This window comes from Saccopteryx leptura, chromosome 3, assembly GCF_036850995.1.
Source record: "Saccopteryx leptura isolate mSacLep1 chromosome 3, mSacLep1_pri_phased_curated, whole genome shotgun sequence".
In the NCBI taxonomy this organism is placed as follows: domain Eukaryota; kingdom Metazoa; phylum Chordata; class Mammalia; order Chiroptera; family Emballonuridae; genus Saccopteryx; species Saccopteryx leptura.
The window spans coordinates 151,609,001-151,635,946 of record NC_089505.1 but is presented as its reverse complement, the minus strand read 5'-3'; the positions used below and the strand labels follow the sequence as shown (position 1 = coordinate 151,635,946).

Below are 26,946 nucleotides of genomic sequence, written 5' to 3'. Positions count from 1 at the left end.
AAAATCTCTGTCCACAGGGAGTGGACATTCTGGTGAGTTCAACCCACTTGAGTGGTCTCACAAAACCTTCCCTTACCACTTCTGGCCTTGTTAATATCTCATTAAGTCCTAGAGTTTATGAGGCATCTTACAGATACAGAAGCTATACTACATGACATGTGGCTCCTTACAATCCTCAGCTTCTTTCAAAATAAAGCCACAAGGGCTAGTGCTGGTCAGTCAGGCTGCCTGACGGCTGGTTTGGGAGTCAGGGCCATGAAGGGGGGCTGCCTGTCCTGGGTGGAGAGTTCCCCTCTATAGCCGCCTAAAGTCCGAGCACGCCCTCCATGACCAGGGACCTCTAGCCTCACTTGCTTTGAGAAGACATGGCCCTCCAGCCCTTGGGTGCTGGGCACCCCTACCCACTCCTGTGTTGCTGGAGAACAGCCAGGCTGAGCAGCTGGGAGAAGCAGGCCAGAAAAAATTGTTGGGGTGGAAATGGTCAGCCTAGCAGAGGAACTGACTCACATATTGCTTTTTTATTCTTTGGATGCAGATACTGTTTGCAAGTGTTATTTGACTCTAAGAGGTTTTGCCATCTTCATTATTTTTTGCTGTGGGTCAGGCTTATTGTGAGAGTCTAGGTCACAGGAACTATGTCCTATTCTGTGAGCCTCCCCAAATTCTTGATACCAGAGGGTACATCTCAAGTACTTAGGATAATAATAGTAACAATAATTTCATATATCTTATGGTATAATATTAATGTATTAGTAATAATAGTTTTTCCTGAGCACTAACTGTGTGTTGAGCATTATTCAGATGCTCTGCTTTCATGATTTCATTTAATCCTCACCATCACCTGCTTGCTCTTATTATTTTATCACCATTTTGCAGGTGAAGAAAGCAAAGCTGAAGGTCTCCCAGTTAGGGTTTGTTCTGGAATCAGATAAAAGGAACATGAGCATCAGCCTATGTTGCTCCTGGTTCTTACCTTCCTACACTTTGTTAATGGGCGTTACAACCGAGCAGGTGCTCCTCTAGCCTAACCCTATCCTCTAGACACCACCAGTGATGGAATTCAGCTGGCTCCTACCGGTTTGGTACAATGGATACTTAATTTTTTGTTGAGTTTGGTGAAAATGTTGTTAAAATGGCACTTGTAATTAGGGTTCTTACTTTTTCTTTTCTTTTCTTTGACAGAGACAGAGAGAGGGACAGATAAGGAAAGACAGGAAGGGAGGGAGATGAGAAGCATCAATTCTTCGTTGTGGCCTCTTAGTTGTTCATTGATTACTTTGTCATATGTGTCTTGACCAGGGGGTTATAGCTGAGCGAATGACCCCTTGTTCAAGCTAGCGACCTTTGGGCTCAAGCCAGCGACCATGGGGTCATGTCTATGATCCCATGCTCAAACCAAGAACCCTGCGCTCAAGCTGGTGAGCCTGTGCCCAAGCCGATGAGCCTGCGCTTAAGCCAGCGAACTTGGAGTTTCAACCTGGGTTCTCCGCGTCCCAGCCCAAAGTTCTATCCACTCTGCCACCACCTGGTCAGGCTAGGATTCTTTCTAAGGTGGGCTTCTGGGCAGCTGCCCAATATGGAATCATAAATTTACATTTCTTACTCTTTTTTATTCAGCATATTCTAAGCACCTGTAGCTTATTCTGACCATAGGTGAAAATAATTTAACAGAACTATGCTTGTAATATTTATTTATTCATTTCATAAAACTCATTATAACTTTGGTGAAATACTATAGTGAGAAAATGGTTAAGGATCAATCACACAGCCAATGATGCTTGGATAAAAGTGAAGAAAATCGCAAGTGAGGACATTAATCAAGAATCAATATAGAAATATCTTAAATAACAGTTTTATTGTTTTTTGTCAGGTATTCTTTAATATTTTTTCATTAATATTTTAAAACTCTTTCTTATAAAATAATCTATTATAGTTTTGTGTGCCTCTTTTATTGTTCTTCTTTAAGTATTAAATGCATGAAATGATATACTACCTTTCGGTATATCTTTTTTTACTACTTAAAACGGTCATTAGGGCAGAGAACTGGTTGTTAAATTATTGAATCCCACCCCTGGACAGCACCCAGCATGCTTCTCCACTTTCTGTGACAGGACACTGGGCACAGGGAACCTTTTGAAGAGTTCTTGCTGAGAACATCTTGTGAGAACAACTATCAAACCTTTTGGGATGATGGCTGAGAAACAGAAAGCCAGAGCTGGTGGCAACACTGACAGTGTCCTAACTGCCTCGGTAGTGCCATTCCATAAATTGTCTCCATCTATGTACAAGAAGTCTTGATGAGCTAACTCTGAATAAGAGAAATGACAGGTTGACTTGCCTTTCATTTGTTTTCCATAATAAATGGAATATTTCCTTGAACACAAAGTCATTAACATCTCAATTTATTCATGTGCTTTCTCTCTGATGTCCTAATGGCATCTCACATAATTATATCCGCCACGTAACCATCAACTTTGACAGCTCTCTGCATGCCCATAAGTGCTGCTCCCATGGTCTTTGTTAGCCTATTGATTTGAGAAGGCAGTTTGTTTTCTTACACCATCTTATCTACTTTTTTTTTGCATACAGATTGTTAAACAGGGAAACCAGGCCAGTAAAGTAAGTGATGAGAAACTGGGTGAGAATCCAAGCTAGGCACTTTGCATGAATTAACTTATTTAATTCACCTACAAGCCTATGAGGTAGAGCCTATTATTATCATCACCTCCACTTCCAATGATGAGACAGCAGAGACACTGAGAGCAATGTGCTCAAGGTCATGCTAGGTCAGTGAGTGGTCAGGCCGGGCTTGGAACCTGTGCGGCCTGGCTGCAGAGCCTACACCCTTCCTTACTACGTGGTGTCACCCCTGGGGATCAGTGAATCCAGGTACAGAACAAAGGCATGCTCTGTCCACACTTTTCCTTCTCTTCTGTGACCTGACTCTTACATACAAACTACTCCTGCTGCTGATAGGTTTGGGCATTAAAAACAGCGGGAGAAAAGCAGCCAAGTGGTAACAGCATGATTAAATGCCCTTTCCTCATTTTTGCTTCAAACCCCCAAATTGTAGATTTTGCATAAGGGCCCATGAGAAGTTGTTAGGTTTAATGCACAATGAAGCAAATGTAAATTTTACTGAACAATTTAAAAACACCCCAAATACCAGGTTTTACCATTTGAAGATCAGGACTGAGGCCATGTGCCGGCCATCAGGCATTCCTGAAAACTAGAGCACTTTCTGAATTTATAGGCATTGCACCTTTAAATTACAGAGCTTTCGCATATCAGTACATTTGTTGGGACACCAAACTCTGCCTGGGCACATACTTAAGGTAGCAACAGAGAGATATGTCTGTTCTCTTTAAAGTTGTACATCAAAATAATTATACCTGTGCTTTGGTGTTAGAAGCACAAATGGAGGCTACGTGGTGGTAAAGGAAATGAGGCTTAAAGAAGTATTTTAATTTTAGAAAACAGGCATTACCGTCAAAGAAATTGCCCTCGGTAATTCATTAAAAATCACCACATTCCTTTTGAATGAGAGTAATATTTCTCAATGCATGTTCATTGTGAATATTATGCCAATTATAGCATTTCTTTTGGTTGACAAATATCTAGAGGATAAATGAAGCCTAGAAGATGAATTAATTCTCCAGCCGTACAAACAAAAACTTTCAATATTTTATATCACATAATTAAGTGCTGTTTGTTATTTCTAGACCCAGAACTTGGGACATGTTAATTAACTGCTTCAAGAAGACAGACATGTTTTGTGGTTGATATTTGGAATCAGATATTTATAAACCCTGCACAACGCTGCTGATGAATTACACTTGCAGAATAAATCCTACCTGCAGAAGTCTGGGGGCACCATGCCATAAACATCGATCCTGTCACAGAGCTCCAGCGCTATCGTCATTGTGAACCAGCCGGTGCTGAGCCAAGTGTTGGAGATCTTCCTGGAAGGAACAACAGTTAAGTCTGCAAGCTGGTAAAATAATCATTACACCCACCATCATCTTAAATCCTTTCTGGAGCAAGTCTGACCATAAACATGCATACTCTCTCTCTCCATTTGGCAAATAGGTGGAACTTTACCAGAGAGATAGTTCTACCAACTCCACCACGTTCCACGGCACAATGATAAATGATGTCGGTGCACCACTATGGTGGGTTTGTGATACCGAAGGACGCTCACAGAACTTCATCATCAAAGATGATGATCATTGTTTCAGTGTTCAAGCGTATATCACCACAACTCAATTTCTTATAAGATAACCCTTTGTGGCAACCCTTTATTAACTAGAATACTTGATTAACTAGAAATATTCCTTGTTCCCCAAGCAGGGTAGATAATAAAGAGCTTATTAAATATGAACACAGATATGTCTGACTATCAACTGATTGATCTATCAAAAATCTAAACACCAAGATCTCGATTGAATGTCTTTCCTTAAGAGTACAGTAAGTCCTCACTTATCATCGTTGCTAAGTTCTTGCAAATGGCCACTTTATTATTTATTTATTTATTTTGTATTTTTCTGAAGCTGGAAACGGGGAGGCAGTCAGACAGACTCCCGCATGCGCCCGACCGGGATCCACCCGGCACGCCCACCAGGGGGCGATGCTCTGCCCATCTGGGGCGTCACTCTGTCGCGACAAGAGCCACTCTAGTGCCTGGGGCAGAGGCCAAGGAGCCATCCCCAGTGCCCAGGTCATCTTTGCTCCAATGGAGCCTCGGCTGTGGGAGGGAAAGAGAGAGACAGAGAGGAAGGAGAGGGGGAGGGGCGGAGAAACAGATGGGCGCTTCTCCTGTGTGCCCTGGCCGGGAATCAAACCTGGGACTCCTGCACGCCAGGCCAACGCTCCACCACTGAGTCAACCGGCCAGGGCCGCAAATGGCCACTTTAAACAAAATGACTTACAACAAAACCAGTATTACACTAGGCTAATTGATATAAACAAGAGTTAAGTTCCTATGGCACATTTCTGGTAACAAAAACATCACCAAACATCTAAATAAAGACCCAAAGCACTTTTGATATTAAACACTGAAATAAATGTGAGCTATATATACATTTAAGAAAGATTAATAAAAAAGTAAGATGATTATTTTCCAAGCCACTTATTCTAGTTTAGAGTTGTTGAGGAAGGAGACCCCCCCTTTAAATAAGAGGCTTCGAGGATATTTTATAATTTAGGCCAGGCATTTGAGAGTTTGTAAATATGATTTTTTGTGTAATTTACAAAATCTCAAGATGGCCGATATTCCTGCTTAAGAAGGGCTGTCATATTGTAAGTAAAGAGGTTTTCATACCTAGAAGGTTTTGAATAGAAGAAGGAAGGAGGTTTGGACCCCCTCCTTTCTATACACCTGGGGGAAAGAAGGTGAAACAGCCAGGAATATAGGAGGGGAAGGGAGACTTGAGTAGCCCTTTCCTCTCCCCTTTTCTTTCTCCTTAGTGGGCGATTTACAAATCTGGCATCCTGCAAGACCCTGCCATCCTGAAATCATGTAATTAATGATAAAGGAATCATGAGATCCAGGAATGTGAACTTATTTTCTGTAAAGGGCATATAAGATGTAAGAAATCTAATTTTGGGGACACGTGTATTTGGAGCTATAGCCCCATGTGCTCTGCCGGCTTAATAAATTCTTTTTTTCCACTTATAAGTTGTCTGAGTGTCAATCCTCTGAGGTTTTGCTCTCCTGCAACATTGTGGGTGGCCAGAGCCTAGCCAGCCACGTAGGGCACAAGGTGGGACACACCTGGGACAGGACACTTTGCCATCACAGGGTGCACTGCCTCCCACACCCCCACTCGCTCAGACTGGACAATGTAGATGTGACATTTCACCCCACGTGCACATCATTGGGATGTGGGAGGAAGCTGGAGCACATGGAGAAGACCCACAATGATGTGGGGAGAACGTGCTAACTCCACACACACAGTGGCCCTGGCTGGGAATTGATTCTTTTCCCCCTCATTAAATCAACATCATGACAAAACACGTTGAACAAAACATTATCCTGAGACCTGCGTGTTCATTCATTGAGAAGGGGCTAATGACCAGAGGAAAGGGACCAAAGAAATGCTTATGTTTAAGTGAGCATTGTTTTATTTTACCTCTGAACATTAAGAGCCTCTGAACTTTTTTTTTTTAAAGTAAGATGAGGGTAAATAGTGAGACAGACTCCCACATGCGCTCTGACTGGGATCCAGTCCACAACCCCCATCTGGGGCCGATACTCAAATCAGCTGAGCTATCCTCAGCACCCAGGGCTGATGCTCGGACCAATTAAGTACAGGCTACGGGAGGAGAAGAGGGAGAGAAGGGAGAGACAGAGGGGAAGAGAAGCAGATGGTCACTTCTCATGTGTGCCCTGATTGGGGATTGAACCTGAGATGTCTGCATGCCAGGCCGACGCTCTATTCACTGAGCTAACCAGCAAGGGCCCATGAACATCTTTTATTAGAAGAACAAAGCTGACCAAAGTTAAGGAACAAATCTGTGTCTTCCAACATTAATTCATTTGTCCACTCAAACATGGGCATTGAGCTCCAAACACGTGCTAAGCCTAAGGATAACTGTGGAGACACAATATCAAGGTCTAATTGGGCCCTGTGAGAATGAGTCAGCCTATCGTGCTATGCTGCTGTGGATATTAATTCAACTCTTTGGGGCTGCGCTTTTACCTTTTTTTTTTTTTTCCAGTGCTTATGGCATGCCTCATTAGCCAGTTTTAAACACCTATCCCCAAGGTCAGACCGTCTGACTTTGCCTAGCCGTAGCACCACACGTGATGTGAATAACAGGACTGCAGAAAACCTTTTCTACTTGTGCTGTGTGGCACTCCTCTTTGAGAAAGAAGGATTTTTGTTACGCAGTTTGCATTATTTCCATTTCACATAGGGACAAAAAACGGCATTTTAAGAAGTCCTTTGTTTTGTCAAATACCTGATAGGAATGAGCGATTTAGTCATTTTTGAGTCATGACTTCAACTTTCTAGTGCTTAATCCCTTTATTCATTTTTGTTTTTCATTCCATTGTATCCTGACCCATTAAAATCCCAGGAAGAACTTTTTTTTTTAAGTGAAGGAGGGGAGAAGGAAGGACATTTAAAAACTTTTAAAAATGAGAATACCATGGGTTTGTATCTTACCAGTTTCTATCACTAATCCATGGAATGAGCTGAGGCAGGTTATTGCTGGTCTTTGAGCCTTGATTTCCTTCCTATCTGTAAAGCAGGCTTGGGAAGCTTCATGTTCTTAGGCTCTTTTGAGGACTAAATAAGAGAACATCATAAAAAGTATCTAGCCTGGGCTCTGGATGGTTGGCTCAGTGGTAGAGTGTTGGCCTGGTGTGTGGAAGTCCTGGGTTCGATTCCCGGTCAGGGCACACAGGAGAAGTGACCTTCTGTTTCTCTACCCCTCGCCACCCCCACTCCCCCAACTCTCACTCTCTCTTCCCTTCCCAGAGCTATGGCTCAAATGACTAGAGCAAAGTTGGTTCTGGGTGCTGAGGATGGCTCCATGGCCTAGCCTCAGGCACTAAAATAGCTCGGTTGCTGAGGAACGGAACAATGGCCCAGTTGGGCAGAGCATTGCCTCATAGGGGGCTTGCTGAGTGGATCCCAATTGGGGTGCATGGAGGAGTCTGTCTCTGCCTCCTTGTCTTTCACTTAATAATAATAATAAAAAAAGTATCTAGCCTGGTATGTTGATACATCAAGATCCCTTCTTCCGTTCTGGGTTGCTAGGATGGAGCAAATGAATTGAGTAATCCAGCCATTCTTTTCAGTGCTTTTTATTTATTTTTTTAATTTTTTTTATTTTTATTTTTTTCTGAAGCTAGAAACGGGGAGAGACAGTCAGACAGGCTCCCGCATGCGCCCGACTGGGATCCACCCGGCACGCCCACCAGGGGGCGATGCTCTGCCCACCAGGGGGTGATGCTCTGCCCCTCTGGGGCGTCGCTCTGTTGCGACCAGAGCCACTCCAGCGCCTGGGGCAGAGGCCAAGGAGCCATCCCCAGCGCCCGGGCCATCTCTGCTCCAATGGAGCCTTGCTGCGGGAGGGGAAGAGAGAGACAGAGAGGAAGGAGATGGGGAGGGGTGGAGAAGCAGATGGGCGCTTCTCCTGTGTGCCCTGGCCGGGAATCGAACCCGGGACTTCTGCATGCCAGGCCGATGCTCTACCACTGAGCCAACCAGCCAGGGCCGTTTTCAGTGCTTTTTAGCACCCACAAAGAAACTGATATCCTTCTAACACTCTGCTACTTACTCTTGTATAGGAACCATCATCAGCAGTCAGGGCAGTAACTACAAAATTCTGGAGCCTCTGGCCTATGTAGGTATTAAGAAGCCCCCTTTCTTCTCACCAAGGATATATTCATAAGAGCTTTGGGAATGAAAGAGGTGGGATGGAGCAAAATGACTGACTGGGAGGGGGGGGGAGGCGGGAAGGAAGTGCTTTGCCTCATATTAGAGCCTGACTTCACCTATGGGGCTGTGACAATGTGGTGGCCACTTGTTCTAGGCTCACACAGGGTGAGTGAATAACTGTGAGGGTGTGGAGCCCAGATATGAGTATCACACCTGTGTCCTTATGCTTTTAGAGTTGTCAGAAAAACCATGAGGGCTTGTCCCAGTGGCGAAATTACCCCATGATTTTGGCTTTCTTTTGTGCGATGTAGTAGATCATAAGCCACAGCCTGAAATACAGGAGGGTGTGGCTCTACAGGAAAAGGTTTCATGGTAAAAACAGGAAGAATACAAAGTGGTAGACTAAAGAAACTAAAAGGAAGAGTTCTTTAAAGTGCCACTTAAAATTCCCCAAGCTTTCTAAATAATAGTCTTTGGGGATCACATGCTATAGAAATGCAACTATTGTCTCTATGGCCATACCACCGTGAATGCGCCTGGTCTCGGAAGCTAAAATCAGGGTCAGGCCTGGTTAGAATTTGGATGGGAAAAATGCAACAATTTTGTGCCATCTTTCTTAAAAAGATTTGAACTCTTTTTCCAACAAAGGAATAGCTACTGTTTTTACACTTAATCAGCTGTAATGAAAGAATATGAAGAGCTGTCATGTGCTTATTAGGGAAAATTATCAGATATTCTTTTATATGATGAAGTAACACACTGAGCTGATAATTCTATAGTGCACACTAAATTACAATTAAAGATCTTTCTGCTCCACCAGAATCTCATTTATAATCTCTGTGGAAATATTCTTCCTGCAGTTATTTCATTTATGCTTCCTTTTATCTAATTACTATAATATTGGTTCTGAATCATATTTTCCTAATGTACCCTTATTTAATTATAAAGTTATTTTCAAGTACAGTTACTTTCTAATGTCAAAGAATACCACTTGGCTATCCATGTCATTTGTCATGCTTCTTAATTGCAGATTATTCCCAGGTCATTTTTTTCCTCCACTTTTAAGGAGGCTGAAACTTCTGTAAATCAAAATCTACTGAATTACTCTATTTGTTTGAAATATTAACCTAAAATAAATGTCCTGATCAGAAGATGTACAAAATGGGATATTCCACACTTTGTGTGTCTTTGATACATGTTACGTTTCTGTTGGGTTTCAAGAAAGCGTACAGAGAGGAAATGCTGTTGGACCCTAAATGTTTTGTGTTTTAATTTATAGATGTAGCTTTGCCTTGAAGGTCTGTTTTGAACTCAGTTCTTTTAGCTCAGAGTAGGTTGCAAGTTAAGGATATGGACTTATGAGAATATTGAATCAATACAATATTATCTTTATTTAAGATAGTTTCTTAAAGATAAGAGGCACAAAAATTCTAGAAGTCACAATGCACTTTGGCACCTTACAAATCCATGAGTGATTTCCCTGAGCAGGGACTATGTGGACCCTCATGGATGGATGTCTGCACATGAGGGGCCTAGTAACCAATCCACAAAGCTTGGTTCCCTCTTTCCAGTTGGGCTCACCAGGGAGATAGACCTATTGAACAAAAGGTTTCCACTGGTCAGAAATTTAGTGAGTGAGATGTCTCGAAACAAGATTGTTTCCTAAAGATCTAAGTGAACACAGAGTGGAAGGACTACTCTTCAAATTTCCTCCTTAAAATAATTTCTTAAGGAGATCCACAGCAATGTGTAATTATCCTAATTAGCGAACACTGCAGCAGTGTTTCAGTGTTGTGGACTGTAAATGGCAAAAAGCCATTGTAGATTTGAGGCTTAGCAAAAGGCTAAGTTCTCCTCCATCTCCATATTTGGCTATTATGCTGAGTATTTGCACCCACTCCACTTGCTTCCTTGGGTTGCTGGAAGCAATTTTCATGCCCTTCCTCTGACTCTTTGTTTGTTTTCAGATGTTGGTAGATTACACTAATGCGTCCTGTTTTTGCCTTGGGAGAGTTCCTGTCTTAGCCTTGGACGTGTAACTTTGTATCAAGGACTTCCTTGATTTGCATATAGCTATATAATAAAGCAAACTGGGGCTATGGGGCACTCGGATACTGCTATTGGCATTTTGAAGAGTCCTCCTGGTCCCACTGTTTTTTTTTTTTTTTACACAGACAGAGAGAGAGTCAGAGAGAGGGATAGATAGAGACAGACAGACAGGAACAGAGAGAGATGAGAAGCATCAATCATCAGTTTTTCGTTGCAACGCCTTAGTTGTTCATTGATTGCTTTCACATATGTGCCTTGACCGCGGGCCTTCAGCAGACCGAGTAACCCCTTGCTTGAGCGAGCAACCTTGGGTCCAAGCTGGTGAGCTTTTGCTCAAACCAGATGAGCCCCGTGCTCAAGCTGGCGACCTCAGGGACTCGAACCTAGGTCCTTCCTCATCCCAGTCCGACGCTCTATCTACTGTGCCACCAACTGGTCAGGCCTTATCGTTTTTTGAGAAGTGTGTTTTCTTAATTCCACACCTTTTTTAGGAGCTGTGCAGGTCCACGGCAAGTGGCACCCAAACAGGGACTTGAGTATGAGGAAACTAAAACTGAAGGAAGGTGACGGAACTCCCCAAAGTGAAGTGTGCACAGTGAGTAAAGAATGTTTTGGGGGAAAATGTAGTCAGGAGTAAAAGATTATGGGACAGATAGGGTAAAAAATAAGGGACCTTTTTGTAGAAATGTTTCCGTATGAAGACAAATCGTTGTCTGAAGAGTATCAGGGTGAGCTGGAAACAGAGGGATGTGAATATGAGGATAACTTGGAGTCTGAAGATGACACAGGGGATAAAAAAATCCGTGGCTATGGCTGCCTTAGCCGTGGGGCCTCCGCTGCCCTCAGCTCCTTTCTACATTCAACCCTCTGCTCCTCCGTTCCCTTATCGGGCTGATTCCAGAGTCTATAGCTCAAGATCTGGGAAATCCCCTCTCCAACAATCTATAGACCAGGCTCGAAATGCAGGGGAAACAATAGATGGCTTTGCCTGTTTTCCTGTTGTGGAAAGACAGGATGATACAGGGAGACTAGTGCGAGAACATGAACCTGTACCTTTTAAAACTCTGAAAGAGCTTAAACTTGCTTGTGCTCAGTATGGGCCTACTTTCTCTTATACACTTGGTTTATTAGATACTCTTAGTGCAAAGGCTCTTCCCCCAAATGACTGGAAGGCGATTGCTCGTGCTTGTCTCTCCGGGGGTGATTATTTGTTGTGGAAGTCAGACTTTCATAAAAAGGCTGTAGAGCAGGATGAGAAAAATCAGCAAGAAGAGGTTGCTATTACTGTAGATATGTTAACTGGAGAAGGACAATATGCCCATATGGCAACTCAATTACAGTATGACCAGCTACTTATGAGATAATTAATCAGATAGCCACACAGGCATGGAAATGCCTGCCTATTCCAGGGACCAAAACGAAAGAATTTGGTAAAATTAGGCAGGGTGCAGATGAGCGATTTCAAGAGTTTGTCTCATGGCTAATTCAAGCAGTTGAAAGAATAGTGGGGGATAAAAATGTGGGAAAGATTTTAATAAAACAATTAGCCTATGAAAATGCTAACTCTGCTTGTCAGGCTGCACTTCAGCCTCACCGCAAGAAGGGAGATATAGAGGACTATATTAGAATATGCGCCGATGTTGGGCCTTCATACATGCAAGGTCTTGCCTTTGCCACAGATGGTAAGGCAAGATTTCCAGGACAATACTTTGATAAAGGACAGAACAAGCAAAAGAACAAAGAGTCAGAGGAAGGGCATGTAAATTGCTTCCAGCAACCCAAGGAAGCAAGTGGAGTGAGTGCAAATACTCAGCATCATAGCCCATATGGAGATGGAGGGGGGAGAACTCAGCCTTTTGCTAAGCCTCGAATCTACAATGGCTTTTTGCCATTTATGGTCCACAACATTTCAGGAATACTTAAACTTAGCAAACAGCCATTAAATTAAAATGAGAGAAGTGTTTTCTATGGAAAAGAGTGTTTCTACTTATTTTGAGTTTTCCAACCAGTCAAAATGAAACAGAATAGTTCCCTTCATTCTTCTCCCCTTACAAAATGCTCTTGATTAAATAAATCATTCAAATGAATGACAATCTCCTAAACCAGTGCTTTTTAAAATATTTCAACCTGTAGAGAGAAATACATGTTACAGCATGATAGAGCATATGTACATACATGGGTGTATGTATGGTTCTCATTTTACTTTAATTTTTAGTATATTCACAAGGTTGCACAATCATCACCACTATCTAATACTAGAATGTTTTTATCACCTCAGAAAGAACCTTCTACATATGCATACTTATATGTATAAAACCAAAACAAATATTTCATGAAGCAATACTTTGCCTTCCTGATCATGGGTGATGAATGCTGAGAGTATCTGTTCTACGTCATTCTATTCCATTCTTTTTATTACATTAAAAAAATCTTGGCCCTGGCCGGTTGGCTCAGCGGTAGAGCGTCGGCCTAGCGTGCGGAGGACCCGGGTTCGATTCCCGGCCAGGGCACACAGGAGAAGCGCCCATTTGCTTCTCCACCCCTCCGCCGCACTTTCCTCTCTGTCTCTCTCTTCCCCTCCCGCAGCCAAGGCTCCATTGGAGCGGGGATGGCCCGGGCGCTGGGGATGGCTCTGTGGCCTCTGCCCCAGGCGCTGGAGTGGCTCTGGTCGCAATATGGCGACGCCCAGGATGGGCAGAGCATCGCCCCCTGGTGGGCAGAGCGTCGCCCCATGGTGGGCGTGCCGGGTGGATCCCGGTCGGGCGCATGCGGGAGTCTGTCTGACTGTCTCTCCCCGTTTCCAGCTTCAGAAAAAATGAAAAAAAAAAAAAAAATAAAAAAAATAAAAAAAAAAATCTTGCAGTGACTATGTTGACTTTGTATCTGGTTGTTGAGTTGTAACTATCATTTTGGAAAACCTTTCTCTAGACTAAGGCAGGTCTCCCTGTCCTGCATGTCACAGCACCATTTTCTTCTCCTCCCGGGATGCTCAGCACACTGACCACAGCTCGATGAATGCTTGTCTGCCCAGTAAATTCTTGATTCCAGAAAAGTCTAGATCTGTCTTGTTTTTGAGTGTATCCCTGGTGCCTGGTGCAGCAAAGTAATAAGTAAATGTACTCAACAAATATGGGTTGCTTGAATAAGTCTGCCTTTGAAAAGGAAAAACTAACCCATATACCTCTTTTTGGTTAGTGTTCACACAAGTCAAGTGGAATGCAATAAAGCTATTATCTTGCACGTGTTACCAGTGTAAGCCAAGAGCTGTGTGGCCTCTGCCTCCAAAACTGGGATTTGGCCCTGAATTATCCACACAAGTGTCTCATTTCTTCATTTCACTTTGCCTTATACATTCAGCTTGAGCAGCCCCGGGTCCTGGAAGAACCTACAGACTAGCGCTGCCAAAGGCAGGAGCAGTGGGGCCACAACAGAACTCTTAGCAAAAGTTTTTCTTATGGTGAATCAGCCAGGAACCCCTCCCCCAACGCGCACCCTTGGCCCATGCCTGTGTGCCTGTTTACCTGTCCTTGCCAGTCTCCCGCTTGAAGAGCTCATCAAACTGAAGCATCTTGTGGCGTGTGATCATGAAGGCCTTCAGCCGGGGCAGCACCTGGCTCAGGAGGTGCAGGTTGTTGTACACCTGGCCCTTGCCGTCGCGCCGCATGTAGCTGCTGGGACCCCAGAAGATGAACACGGTGCCCTGGCTCACGTTGAGCAGATCGTGGCGGTTGCGGAGGATCCTCTGGATGCTGGAATGTGCGATGACCCTCAGGCTGGTGCGATTGCCCACGTCGCGCCCATAGCCGCGCGTGGGGGCGTCATTCATGCGGATGACACACTCGGTCTGGTCGATCTGGGGTCCTTGCCGGCTGCGCAGCAGATGTCCTGAGCTTGTCACCAGGGCACAGTCCCTGCAGTGCATTTTCAGGGGCTGAAAGGCAGGAGAAGGACACCATCAGCGGCAACCCTTCATTGCCACCAAGCAGTTAGTTTCCTGCCACAGAAGGCTGCCCATCTCCCAGGTCCTCTCACTTATGCTAGAATATATTTCTCCTGCAATTATTGCCTCATCAACATTCTCATTCTTACCATTCTCTTCTGAATTGGTGGCAGGGAGCATTGGACAGGAGGGAAGGAGAGCTAGCCTTGACCTCTCAAACACTGGGCTCCGGGCTTGGCTGATAGGCAGTAACTGAATCACCACATCAACCCAGCAAGGTGGCTGTTAACAGCCGTTTTACAGGCAAGGATACTGAAACTCAGAAATGTTAAGAAACTTGCCAGAGGATGCAGAACTAGAAGGTAATGAAGTCATGCTTTCAAACCCAAATTCAGAAAAATCTAAAGTTACCCTCAAATGGAAGAAAAGGCTACAACACAAATTGTTGTGGCACTACCTTGAAAGCTCTTAATTCATCTCATTGGAAGTGCAGCATATATTCTTGGTTGCTCTAAAAATATGTTTATCCCAAATAAACATCATCTAAGAATCACATGGGGGAAAATGCAAATTACAACCCCTCAAATGCTATAATTTTGAAATGACAATTAGGTAGTTTCTCCCATTTTAAGGGAAGAGATAGAGAGATTGAGTTGGTTTCTCTTTAAAAATGTAACGAGGTCCTGGCCAGTTGGCTCTAGTGGTAGAGTTTCAGCCCAGCATGTGGATGTCTCAGGTGTGATTCCCAGTCAGGGCACACAGGAGAAGTGCCCATCTGCTTCTCCACCCCTCCCCTCACTTCTCTCTCTCTCTCTTTCCCTCCTGCAGCCCTGCTTGATTGGAGCGAGTTAGCCTTGGGCATTGAGGATGGCTCCATGGCCTCTGCCTTAGGCGCTAGGAAAAGTTCCGTTGCTATGCAACAGAGCAATGCCCCAGAAGGGCAGAGCTTCGCCCTCTATGAGCTTGCCCGGGTGGATCCTGGTCGTGGCTCATGTGAGAGTCTGTCTCTGCCTCCTCTCCTCTCATTGAATAAAAATAAAAAAAAAATTTTTAAATGTAACAAAAGCCTGGAGCTCAGAGTCACAGACCTGATGATCAGTGAACAGGCGAGTGCCCTGTGGAAGCCTGGCCCTGTCGTCCCCACCAGGGACAACTGAATGACAATGCTCGTTTCAACACGCTGAACCAATGATTTTCTTTTCAAACACATGCATACTAACAAATTAAACATTCCCCTGTTCATGTTTAATGGGAAACATCTCTTAGTTGCTATTTGAAGATAATATAATTAGGTCCTGAGGCCAAGGCCAGCAAGTACACCAGAAAATGACAATCAAGAATGTTCTGAAGGAAAGTTGCATTGTCAGATTTTCCCCAGAGTCTCTGCCCTTCTTCCCTGTTAACTTTGAACAGGACACACTGGCTCCCTGTATGGTCTCTGGAAGTTGGATCCAATTTAGTACTGCATATATTCAATCTTACTTTAACCCTGGGAGTTTCCTGAGCCACAGCTCTGTCTTCAGAACCAGACAGAGTAACTGAGGGCAGCCACCTCACTGCATAGTGGCCGAGAGGGGTTCACAGGATGGATCCAGCCTTGGCTTTACTACCTGTTAGCTATGAGACCTTGGCAAACCTCAGATCTGCTCAAGTATCATTTTATTCTTTCATCTTAAACTGAGGATAGTTAATGCCCCCATTTTACCTTAATAAAATTAAAGCACAATATTAGATTGAGCCATTTGAAATTGCCACTGGTTGACCTGCAAAAATAACAATTGCAGGTCTTTACCATAAGACCTGGCACAGTGATCACCCAGTAAGTGCTAGCTGTTGCTGGGATTATCAGCCCAAGTGGAGCTCATTGTAGGTGCTCACTAAGTCAGTGCTGGTCACTTCGGGTTGGTAACTGACACATGGGATTATAAAATGGAGATTCTACCATTGCACATTCATCATTCATTTGACATCTAATTATTCTTAGGTGACAGGAACTGTACTGGGCAGGAAGAATGCAAATGAAATGGAAAAGCAGCATCCCTCAAGGTTCATACTTTAGTGAGGGACAGTGGGTCGGTAAAGGTGTGCAATACAGCATAACGGGATGAGGAGGGGCTGTGCTAATGTGTTAGTAGAGGGGACGATGCAGGGCACAGCAAGGCTCGGCACACAGGAAAGAGTGGTTGCTTTAGCTGATATGCTTTAGCTCACAAAAATAAGGGGATATTTCAATAAGGGGAATATGAAGCTATAAAATATCCCCTAATTTTTGTGAACAGTATATTTTTAGATGTTCTCTACATGCCAGGTACTGTTCTGAGCTTTTTCTCCATTTGAACTTATTCCTCAAATAACCCTGTAATGAAGATACTATGTTATCACCCTTATTCTACTGCAAATATTGAGGGACAGAAAAATAAAGAAACTTGCTCACGATCATGCAGTTAGCAAGTGGCAGAACTGGGTGTGAACCCAGAAAATCTGACTGCAGGGTCCAGGGATTCGCTATTACAGATTGCAGTGCAGTAGAGTAAATAGAATAAATATTGTGGGATGTTTGCTTAACTCACTACTACTTCCTTTCTTCCTTACCAGAAACTAAGTGATGTCATTTCCTAATTAGTAGTGTTGTTATTGTTCTCAGGGTCCTGGGCTGGGTGGATGTAGCAAAGTGGCGAGGGTCATGCACAGCAGACTCATCCAATTAGGAGCCTTAAGTTAAAGATTGTGACGTGGTTAAGACCAAACCTCCCTTTGAGGAAAAGCCCAATTACAGATAACCAGAAAGTGACCCATATTTCCTAAAGAAACCACTGGACCTTGAACTAGGAAGCCGTTCTGAGTTCCCTGGGTAAACCGCTGTGCGTGAGGGACAATTTCATCAGCCAAAGGAAGGGGAGGTACTTAATTTTCCTTTTTTTTTTCTTTTACCTGCCTATTCCATACATAAAGGATGAAGTAAAGTTCAAAAAAAATCTATTCAATAATAGAGTTCCTGTTATGTGTCAAGCAGAAAGAATGTAAATAACAATTTAGATAAGACCCTGCCTGTCCTTCTCCAGGAGCATGCAGTCTAAGGTGAGGGTGCCCCAGACAAACAATCGCAGAACTGTGTGGTAAGCTACAATATGATAAAGCATATAGAGCCATGGAACCAAAGATGAGGGAATATTTGAGCCTGTCTAGAAGAGTTAGAGAGCTGGGAGGACAGTCAGGAAGGACTATGTAATGGAAACCAACAGATGAGATAAGGTTTTTCTTCTTTCTAAAGGAAATTATTATTTTTAATTGAGTTTGTTGGGATAACACTGGCTAACAAACCATACAGTTTCAAGTGTACAACTCAACAAAACATCTACACACTGCATTGTGCACCCATTGCCCAAAGCAAAGTTTCTTTCTGGCCCTGGCTTGTTGGCTCAGTGGTAGAGCATTGGCCCGGTGTGTGGATGTTCTGGGGTCGATTCCCAGTCAGGACACACAGAAATGCCCATCTGCTTCTCCACCACTCCCCCTCTCGCTTCTCTCTCTCTCTCTCTCTCTCTCTTCTCCTCCTCTCCTGCAGTCATGGCTTGATTGGAGCGAGTTGGCCCCGGGTGCTGAGGATGGATCCATGGCCTCGGCCTCAGGCACTAAAAAAAAAAAAGTCTCCAGTTGCAAGGAAGCAAGGGCTGTAGATGGGCAGAGAATCGCCCCCTAGTGGGCTTGCTGGGTGGATCCCAGTCAGGGTGCATGCAAGAGTCTCTTTGCCTCCTCTTCTCTCACTAAAAAGTCTCTTTCTATTGCTATTTATCCTCCCTGTGCCCTTTTCCATCTCCCCCTACCCTCTTTCCCCCCGGCTAACAACATCTGTGTCTATGTGTTAAACACACACACACTTTTTTGCTTAATCCATTTACTTTGTTTCACTCAATTCCCCAAACCCCCATCCCTCTGACGGCTGTCTTTTCCCGTCTTTTCCACCTTTCCACACCTCCTTCTGTTTCTGTTTTGTTTGTTATTTTGTTCATTAGATTTCACATAGACCATGTGGTACTTGTCTTTCTCTGGCTGGCTTATTTTACTTATTTTCCAGGTCTATCTATGCTGTCACAAAAGGTAAGATTTTCTTATTTTTTAGGGCCAAGTAGTATTCCATTGTGTAAATGTACCCAGCTTTTTTATCCATTCATCTACTGATGGACACTTAGGTTGCTTCCAGATCTTGGCTACTGCAAATAACACTGAAGTGAACATGGGGGTGCATATATTCTTTCAGATTAGTGTTTTTGGTTACTTCAGATATCCCAGAAGTGAGATCACTAGGTCACAAGGTAGTTCCATTTTTAATTTTTTGAGGTAACTCCAGAGGCGGATTTAATGGCAGCACACCGAGCATGCACCTTGGGCTCCGACTTCTGAAGGGCCCTTCAAAACCCCAACTTTACACTTTTTTCTAATGACAAGGGGCTCAATATTTTCTTCTGTACCCACCTTAACTGACCTTAATCCACCTCTGGGTAACTCCATACTGTTTTCCACAGTGATTGCACCAATCTGCATTCTCATCAATAGTGCATGAGTTCCCCTTTCTCCACACCCTGGCCAGTATTTGTTGTTTGCTGATTTATTGATGATAACCATTCTGATAGGTGTGAGGTGATACCACGTTGTGGTTTCCATTTGCATCTCTCTGATGATTAGTAATGTTGAGTATTGTTTCATATGTCAATTGGCCATCTGTATATCCTTTTTGGAGATTCTTTGCCCATTTTAAATTAGGTTGTTTTCTTGGTGTTGATTGTATAAGTTCTTTATGTGCTTTGGATATTAACCCCTTATTAGATGTATCATTGGCAAATATGTTCTTTCATTTAGTGGGTTGCTTTTTTATTTTGTTGATAGTGTCTTTTGCTGTGCAAAAACTTTTTACTTTGAGATAATCCCATTTGTTTACTTTTTGCTTTGTTTCCCTTGCCTGAGGGCATATATTGGCAAAAAATATTGTTATGAGAGAGGTCTGAGATTACTGCCTGTGTTTTCTTCTAAGATTTTAGATTCTTTTCTTTTTTGCATATATCTAATTTTCCAAACACCATTTATAGAATAGGCTATCTTTATCCCACTGCATGTTTTCACCTCCTTTGTCAAATATTAATTGACTATAAAGTTGTGGGTTTATTTCTGAGCTACAGTCTTTCCTATTGATCTGCATGCCTGTACTTATGCTAGTACCATGCTGTTTTGATTGCTATGACCTTGTAGTATATAGTTTGATATCATGTAGTGTGACTTTTTTAAGATTGCTAAGACTATTCAGGGTACCTTTTTAGCTTCTATAAATGTTTGAAATATTTGTTTTAGATCTGTGAGATATGCCATTGGTTTTTAATAGGAATTGCATTGAATCTATAGATTGCTTTGGGTAGTATGGATATTTTAATGATGTTAATTCTTCCTATCCATGAATACTGTATATACTTTTACTTATTTGCATCTTTCTCAATTTTTTTCTTCAGTGTCTTATAATTTTCTGACTATAGGTCTTTTATATCCTTAGTTAAATTTACTCTTAGGTAGCTTATTTTTTTGTTGTTGCAATAGTAAATGGGATTGTTTTCTTAATGTCTTTTTCTGATAGTTTATTATTAATATTTAAAAGTGCCACCAATTTCTGAATATTAATTTTATATCCTACTACTATATTGAATTCATTTATTAGTGCTAGAAGTTATTTGGTGGTGTCTTTAGCATTTTCTATATACAGCATCATGTCATCTATAAATAATGATAGTTTTACTTCTTCTTTTCCAATTTGGATGCCTTTTATTTCTTCTTCTTGTCTGGTTGCTGTGGCTAGGACTTCCAGTCCTAGCTGAATAAGAGTGGTGAAAGGGGACATCCTGTCTTGTTCTTGTTCTTAAGGGAAACACTTTCAGTTTTTGCCCATTGAGCACTGTGTCATCTGTGGGTTTGTCATAGATAGCCTTTATTATGTTGAGGTATGTTTCCTCTATCCCACTTTCCTGAAAGATTTTATCATAAATGGGTGCTGGATTTTATCAAATACTTTATCTACATCTATTGATACAAGCGTTTAAAAATTTATCAATTGATTTTAGAGAGAGAGGAAGGAAGAGAGAGAGAGAGACAGGAACCTTGATCTGCTCCTGTATGTGCTCTGACTGGGGATCAAACCAGCAACCTCTGTGCTTCAGTGTGACACTCCAACCAAATGAGGTTTTTATCTTTCATTGTGTTTAAGTGATGTATCATGTTTATTGATTTGTGAATATTATATGAACCTTGTATCCCTGAAATAAAAGACACTTGTTCATGGTATATAATCTTTTCAATGTATTGCTGGGTCCATTTTGCTAATATTTTTTTAGGATCTTAGCATCTATGCTCATTAGGAATATTGGCCTATAATTTTTTTTGTAGCTGTTTTTACCTGATTTTGGAATTAGGGTAATGCTGGCCTTGTAAAATGAGCTTGGGAGTCTTCTTTTGATTTTGTTGGAATTGTTTAAGAATGAAGGTATTAGTTCTTTGACTATTTGGTAAAATTCATCTATAAAAACATCTGGTCCAAGACTTTTGTTTTCTGGTAGTTTTAAAATTAGTGCTTTGATTTCATTAGTTGTAATCAGTCTGTTCAGATTTTCTGATTTTTTCTGGTTCAGTTTTGGAAGATTGTATGTTTCCAGGAATTTATCTATTTCTCCCAAGTTGTCTGTTTGTTGACATATAGTCTTTCATGGTATTTTTTCTCTTTTACAGCCCTTTGTATTTCTGAAGTGTCAGTTGTTAGTTTGTCTCTTTTATTTCTGATTTAGTTATTTGGGTACTCACTATTTCTTGATGAGACTGGTTAGTTTATTAATCTTGTTTATATTATCAAAGAAACAGCTCTTTCATTGATCTTTTGTATAATTTTTAGTCCCTGTGTTACTTATTTCCACACTAATCTTTATTATTTCCTTTTTCCTAGTTACTCTGGGCTTTGTTAGTTGTTATTTTTCTAGTTCTTTTCTGTGTAGAATTAGATCGGTTAAATGAAATATTTCTTGTTTCATGTGGTAGGCCCATAATGCTGCCTCAAGAAGCAAATCAAATTTGCCTTTCAGGACTGTTCTTTCTGTCCCATAGATTTTGGGTTGTTGAGTATGCATTTTTTACTCTATGTAACTTTTGAATTCTTCCTTGATCTCATTGTTAACTCATTCATTGTTTAATAATATGTTAGTTAGCCTCTATGTGTTTAAGTATTTTGAGTTTTTTAATTGTTATTGATTTCTAGTTTCATTCCATTGTGGTCAGAGAAGATGTTTGATATGATTTCAATTTTCTTGAATTTATTAAGGCTTGTATCCTATCATATGGCCTATGTTAGAGAATGTTCCATGAATAGTTAAAAAAAAAGTATATTCTGCTGCTTTGGGATGAAATGTTCTGTAAATATCAGTTAAATCCATCTGGTCCACTGTGTCATTTAATGTTGCTGTTGACTTGAGTTTTTGTCTGGAAGATCTATCCACTGATACCAATTTGATGTAAAAACCCACAGGCATGACTGTATTGCTGTCAATCTCATCTTTAATGTCCAACAAGATTATTTTTATATGTTTAGGTGATCCTATGTTGGGTGAATATATGTTTACAAGGGTTATATCTTCTTCTTGGATCAATCATTTCAGTATTATATATCTCCTTCTTTGTCTTTTATTATGGCCTTTGTTTTGAAGTCTATCTTTTCAGATATAAGTATTGTTACCTCAGCATATATTTTATTTCCACTTTCATAAAATATTCTTTTTCATCCCTTCACTTTCAATCTGTGTATATTTTTTGTTTTGAGGTGGGCTTATTATCTCTTCCTTCCTTCCTTCCTTCCTTCCTTCCTTCCTTCCTTCCTTCCTTCCTTCCTTCCTTCCTTCCTTCCTTCCTTCCTTCCTTCCTTCCTTCCTTCCTTCCTTCCTTCCTTCCTGTTAGAGAGGAAGGGAGAAGGGGAGAGAGGGAAAGAGAGACAGGAACATCAATCTGCTCCAGTATGTGCCCAGACGAGGGATCAAATAGACAACATTTGTGCTTCAGGACAATGCTCTAACCAATCAAGCTATCAGGCCAAGGTTTAGGTGACTCTTTTTTGAAATTTAAATTTATTGTGTTTATATAGATTCTAGTGTCCCCCCAAATGCATCCACCCCTCCCCCATGTTTCTCACAACATCCCTCTTGCTCCCCTTCCCGTACGCCCTCCCTTCTTCCCTCCAGGATTTGCTGTCCTGCTCTCTATAATGCTGTGTTATGTATATATAATTTCACCAATCTCTATCCCTTCTCTGATCCCATCCTCTCATCCCCTTTCCCTCTGTCCACTTTCCCTCTGGTCCCTTTGATCCTGCCTCTGCCTCTATTCTGTTCTTCAGTTCACATTTCACATTGTTCATTAGATTTCTCAAATGAGTGAGATCATATGATATTTTTTCTTTCTCTGCCTGGCTTATTTCACTTAACATAATACTTTCCAGGTTCATCCATGTTGTCGCAAAAGGTAAGATTTCCTTCTTTTTCATGTCCCCATAGTATTCCATTGTGTATATGTACCATGGCTTTTTAATCCACTTGTCCACTTATGGACACATGGGCTGTTTCCAGATCTTGGTTATTATAAACAATGCCATAAACATGAGGGTACATTTCTTCTTTTGAATCATTGATGTGGTGTTTTTGGGATATATTCCTAAAACTGGGATGGCTGGGTCAAAAGGCAGTGCCATTTTTAGTTTTTTGAGGAATCTCCATATTGTTTATCACAGTGGCTGCACCAGTCCACATTCCCACCAGCAATGCAGGAGGGTTCCCTTTCCTCCACATCTTCGCTCGCACTTATTATGTGTTGTTTTGTTAATGAGGGCCATTTTGACTGGTGTGAGGTGTTATCTCATTGTGGTTTTAATTTGCATGTCTCCAATGGTTAGTGATGTTGAACATTTTTTCATCTGCCTATTGGCCATCTGTATGTCCTCTTTGGAGAAATGTCTATTCATTTCTTTTGCCCATTTTTTGGTTGGATTGTTTATCTTCCTGGTGTTGAGTTTTACAAGTTGTTTATAAATTTTGGTTATTAACCCCTTATCAGACATATTGTCGAATATGTTCTCCCATTGTGTGGTTTGTCCTTTTTTTTTGTTCACATTGTCCTTAACTGTGCAAAAGCTTTTCAGTTTGATATAGTCCCATTTGTTTATCCTGTCCTTAAGTTTATTTCACTTGCTTGTGGAGATAAATCAGCAAATATATTGCTGAGAGAGATGTTGAAGAGCTTACTGCCTATGTTTTCTTCTAAGATACTTATGGTTTCATGACTTACATTTAAGTCTTTTATTCATTTTGAGTTTATTTTTGTGAATGGTGTAAGTTGGTGGTCTAGTTTCATATTTTTGCAGGTAGCTGTCCAATTTTCCCAACACCATTTGTTACAAAGACTGTCTTTACTCCATTGTATGCTATTACCTCCTTTGTCAAATATCAATTGTCCATAAAGGTGTTGGTTTATTTCTGGGTTCTCTGTTCTGTTCCATTGATCTATATGCCTGTTCTTATGCCAGTACCAAGCTGTTTTGAGTACAATGGCCTTGTAGTATAACTTGATGTCAGGAAGTGTGATACCACCCCCTTTATTCTTCTGTTTCAAGATTGCTGAGGCTACTTGTGTTCTTTTCTGGTTCCCTATGAATTTTTGGAATATTTGTTCTATATCTTTGAAGTATGTCATTGGTATTTTAATAGGAGTTGCATTGAATTTATAAATTGCTTTGGGTAATATAGATATTTTAATGATGTTTATTCTTGCTATACATGAGCATGGTATATACTTCCATTTATTTATATCTTCATTGATATCTTTTACCAATGTTTTATAATTTTCCAATTACAAGTCTTTAACCTCCTTGGTTAAATTTACTCCTTGGTACTTTATTTTTTTTTGTTGCAATAGTAAAGGGGATTGTTTTCTTAATTTCTCTTTTAGACAGTTGTTGGTGTATAAAAATGCCTGATTCCTGAATATTAATTTTATATCCTGCCATCTTGCTGAATTCATATATCAGGCCTAGAAGTTTTTTGACTGAGAATTTAGGGTTTTCTATGTACAGTATCATATCATCAACAAATAATGATAGTTTTACTTCTTTTCCAATTTGGATGCCTTTTATTTCTTCTTCTTGTCTGATTGCTGTGGCTAGGAATTCCAGAATTATGTTTAATAAGAGTGGTGAAAGGGGGCACCCCTGCCTTGTTCCTGATCTTAAGGGAATTGCTTTTAAGTTTTGCCCATTGAGTATGATGTTGGCTGTGGGTTTGTCATAGATGGCCTTTATCATATGGAGGTATGTTCCCTGTATTCCCACTTTGCTGAGAGTGTTGATCATAAATTTGTGCTGGATTTTATCAAATGCTTATTCTGCATCTATTGATATTATCATGTGGTTTTTCTCCTTTTTGTTTATGTGATGAATTACATTGATTGATTTTCTAATATTGTACCAGCCTTGCCTCCCCAGAATATATCCCACTTGATCATGATGTATGATTTTTTTTTCATGTATTGCTGGATCCGGTTTGCTAATATTTTGTTGAGAATTTTAGCATCTAAATTTATCAGGGATATAGGCCTATAATTTTCTTTCTTTCTATCATCTTTACCTAGTTTTGGAATCAGAATTATGCTCACCTCATAAAAGGAGCTTGGAAGTCTTCCTTCCTCTTGAATTTTTTGAAATAGCTTGAGAAGGATAGGAGTTAGTTCTTCTTTGAATATTTGGTAGAATTCACCTGTGAAGCCATCTGGCACAGGGCTTTAGTTTGTTGGGAGTTTTTTGATAACTGTTTTGATCTCATTTGTTCTAATCGATCTATTTAGGTTTTCTGATTCTTTCAGATTGATTTTTGAAGATTATATGTTTCAAAGAATTTGTCCATTTCACCTAGGTTGTCTAATTTTTTTGGCATACAGTTCTTCATAATATATTCTTACAATCCTCTGTATTTCTGCTGTGTCAGTTGTTATTTCTCCACTCTCATTTCTAATTTTATTTATTTGAGTTCTCTCTTTTTTTTTTCTTGGTGAGTCTGGTTAAAGGTTCATCAATCTTGTTTACTTTATCAAAGAACCAGCTCTTGGTTTCATTGATTCTTTGTATTGTTGTTGTTGTTGTTTTTTTGCCTCTATGTCATTTATTTCTTCTCTGATCTTTATTATTTTCTTTCTTCTACTTCCTCTGGGCTTTATTTGCTGTTCTTTTTCTAGTTCTTTAGTTGCAGGGTTGTTTATTTGAGGTTTTTCTAGCTTCTTAAGGTATGTCTGTAATGCTATGAACTTCCCTCTCAGGACTGCTTTTGCTGTGTCTCATAAATTTTGAATTGTTGTATGCTCATTTTCGTTTGTTTCAAGGAAAATTTTTATTTCTTCCTTGATCTCATTGTTGACCCATTTGTTATTTAATAACATGCTGTTTAGTTTCCAAATGTTTGAGTGTTTTTCAGTTTTTCTATTTTAGTTGATTTCTAGTTTCATGCCATTGTGATTAAAGAAGATGCTTGATATGATTTCAATCTTCTTAAATTTGTTGAGACTTGTTTTATGCCCTAATATGTGGTGTATCATACAGAATGTGCCATGAGCACTTGAAAAGAATGTATATTCTGCTGCTTTAGGGTGAAAGGTTCTGAAGATATCTATTAAATCCAGTTGATATAGTGAGTGTGTCCTTTAAGTCTGCTGTTTGTTAATTTTTTTTTCTTGAGGATCTATCTAGTGATGTTAGTTGGGTATTGAAATCTCTTACTATTATAGTATTGCTTTTGATCTCGCATTTTATGTACATCAAAGTCTGCTTTATATAATATATTTAGGTGCTACTATATTAGGTGCATAAATATTTATAATGGTTATCTCTTCTTTTGCACTGCTGTCTTTAACATTATGTAGTGATCTTCTTTATCCCTTTATCTTTGTTTTAAAGTCTATTTTGTCAGATATAAGTATTGCTACCCAGCTTTTTTTTCATTTCCATTTGTGTGAAATATTTTTTTCCATCTTTTTACTTTCAGTCTATGTGTATCTTTTGTTTTGAGGTGGGACTTTTTTAGACAGCATATGTATGATTCCTGTTTTCTTATCCATGCAGCTACTCTATGTCTTTTTATTGGATCATTTAAAAATCCATTTACATTTAAGGTTATTATTCATATGTAGTTGTTTATTGACATTTTATTCTTTAAATTTACATTCCTCTTTTAATAGATTTTGTCCCCACTTTGTTCTGTTTACAGCAGGCTCATTAACATTTCTTGCAGCATTGGTTTGGTTGTAATGAATTTTTTGAGGATTTTTTGTTTTTTTGGTCTGGGAAGCTTTTTATTTCTTCTTCAATGTTAAATGATAGCCTTGCTGGATAAAGAAGTTTTGGTTGTAGGCTCTTGTTCTGCATTACTTTGAATACTTCTTGCCATTCCCTTCTGGCCTCAAGTGTTTCTGTTGAAAAGTAAGATGTCATCTTTATAGGGGCTTCTTTGTAGGTGA

General features: G+C 40.7%; 1 protein-coding gene across 1 annotated transcript in view; it reads right to left on the bottom strand.

Moving 5' to 3' along the window:
• ST6GALNAC5 (ST6 N-acetylgalactosaminide alpha-2,6-sialyltransferase 5) overlaps positions 1 to 26,946 on the bottom strand; it is a 188,935-nt gene that overhangs the window by 9,370 nt on the left and 152,619 nt on the right. The window contains exons 3-4 of the mRNA XM_066372210.1: positions 13,961 to 14,370; positions 3,855 to 3,962 (exon numbers count right to left, since the gene is read on the bottom strand). Coding sequence (XP_066228307.1) covers positions 3,855 to 3,962; positions 13,961 to 14,370 — 518 coding nt within the window. The remainder of the gene's footprint in view (positions 1 to 3,854; positions 3,963 to 13,960; positions 14,371 to 26,946) is intronic.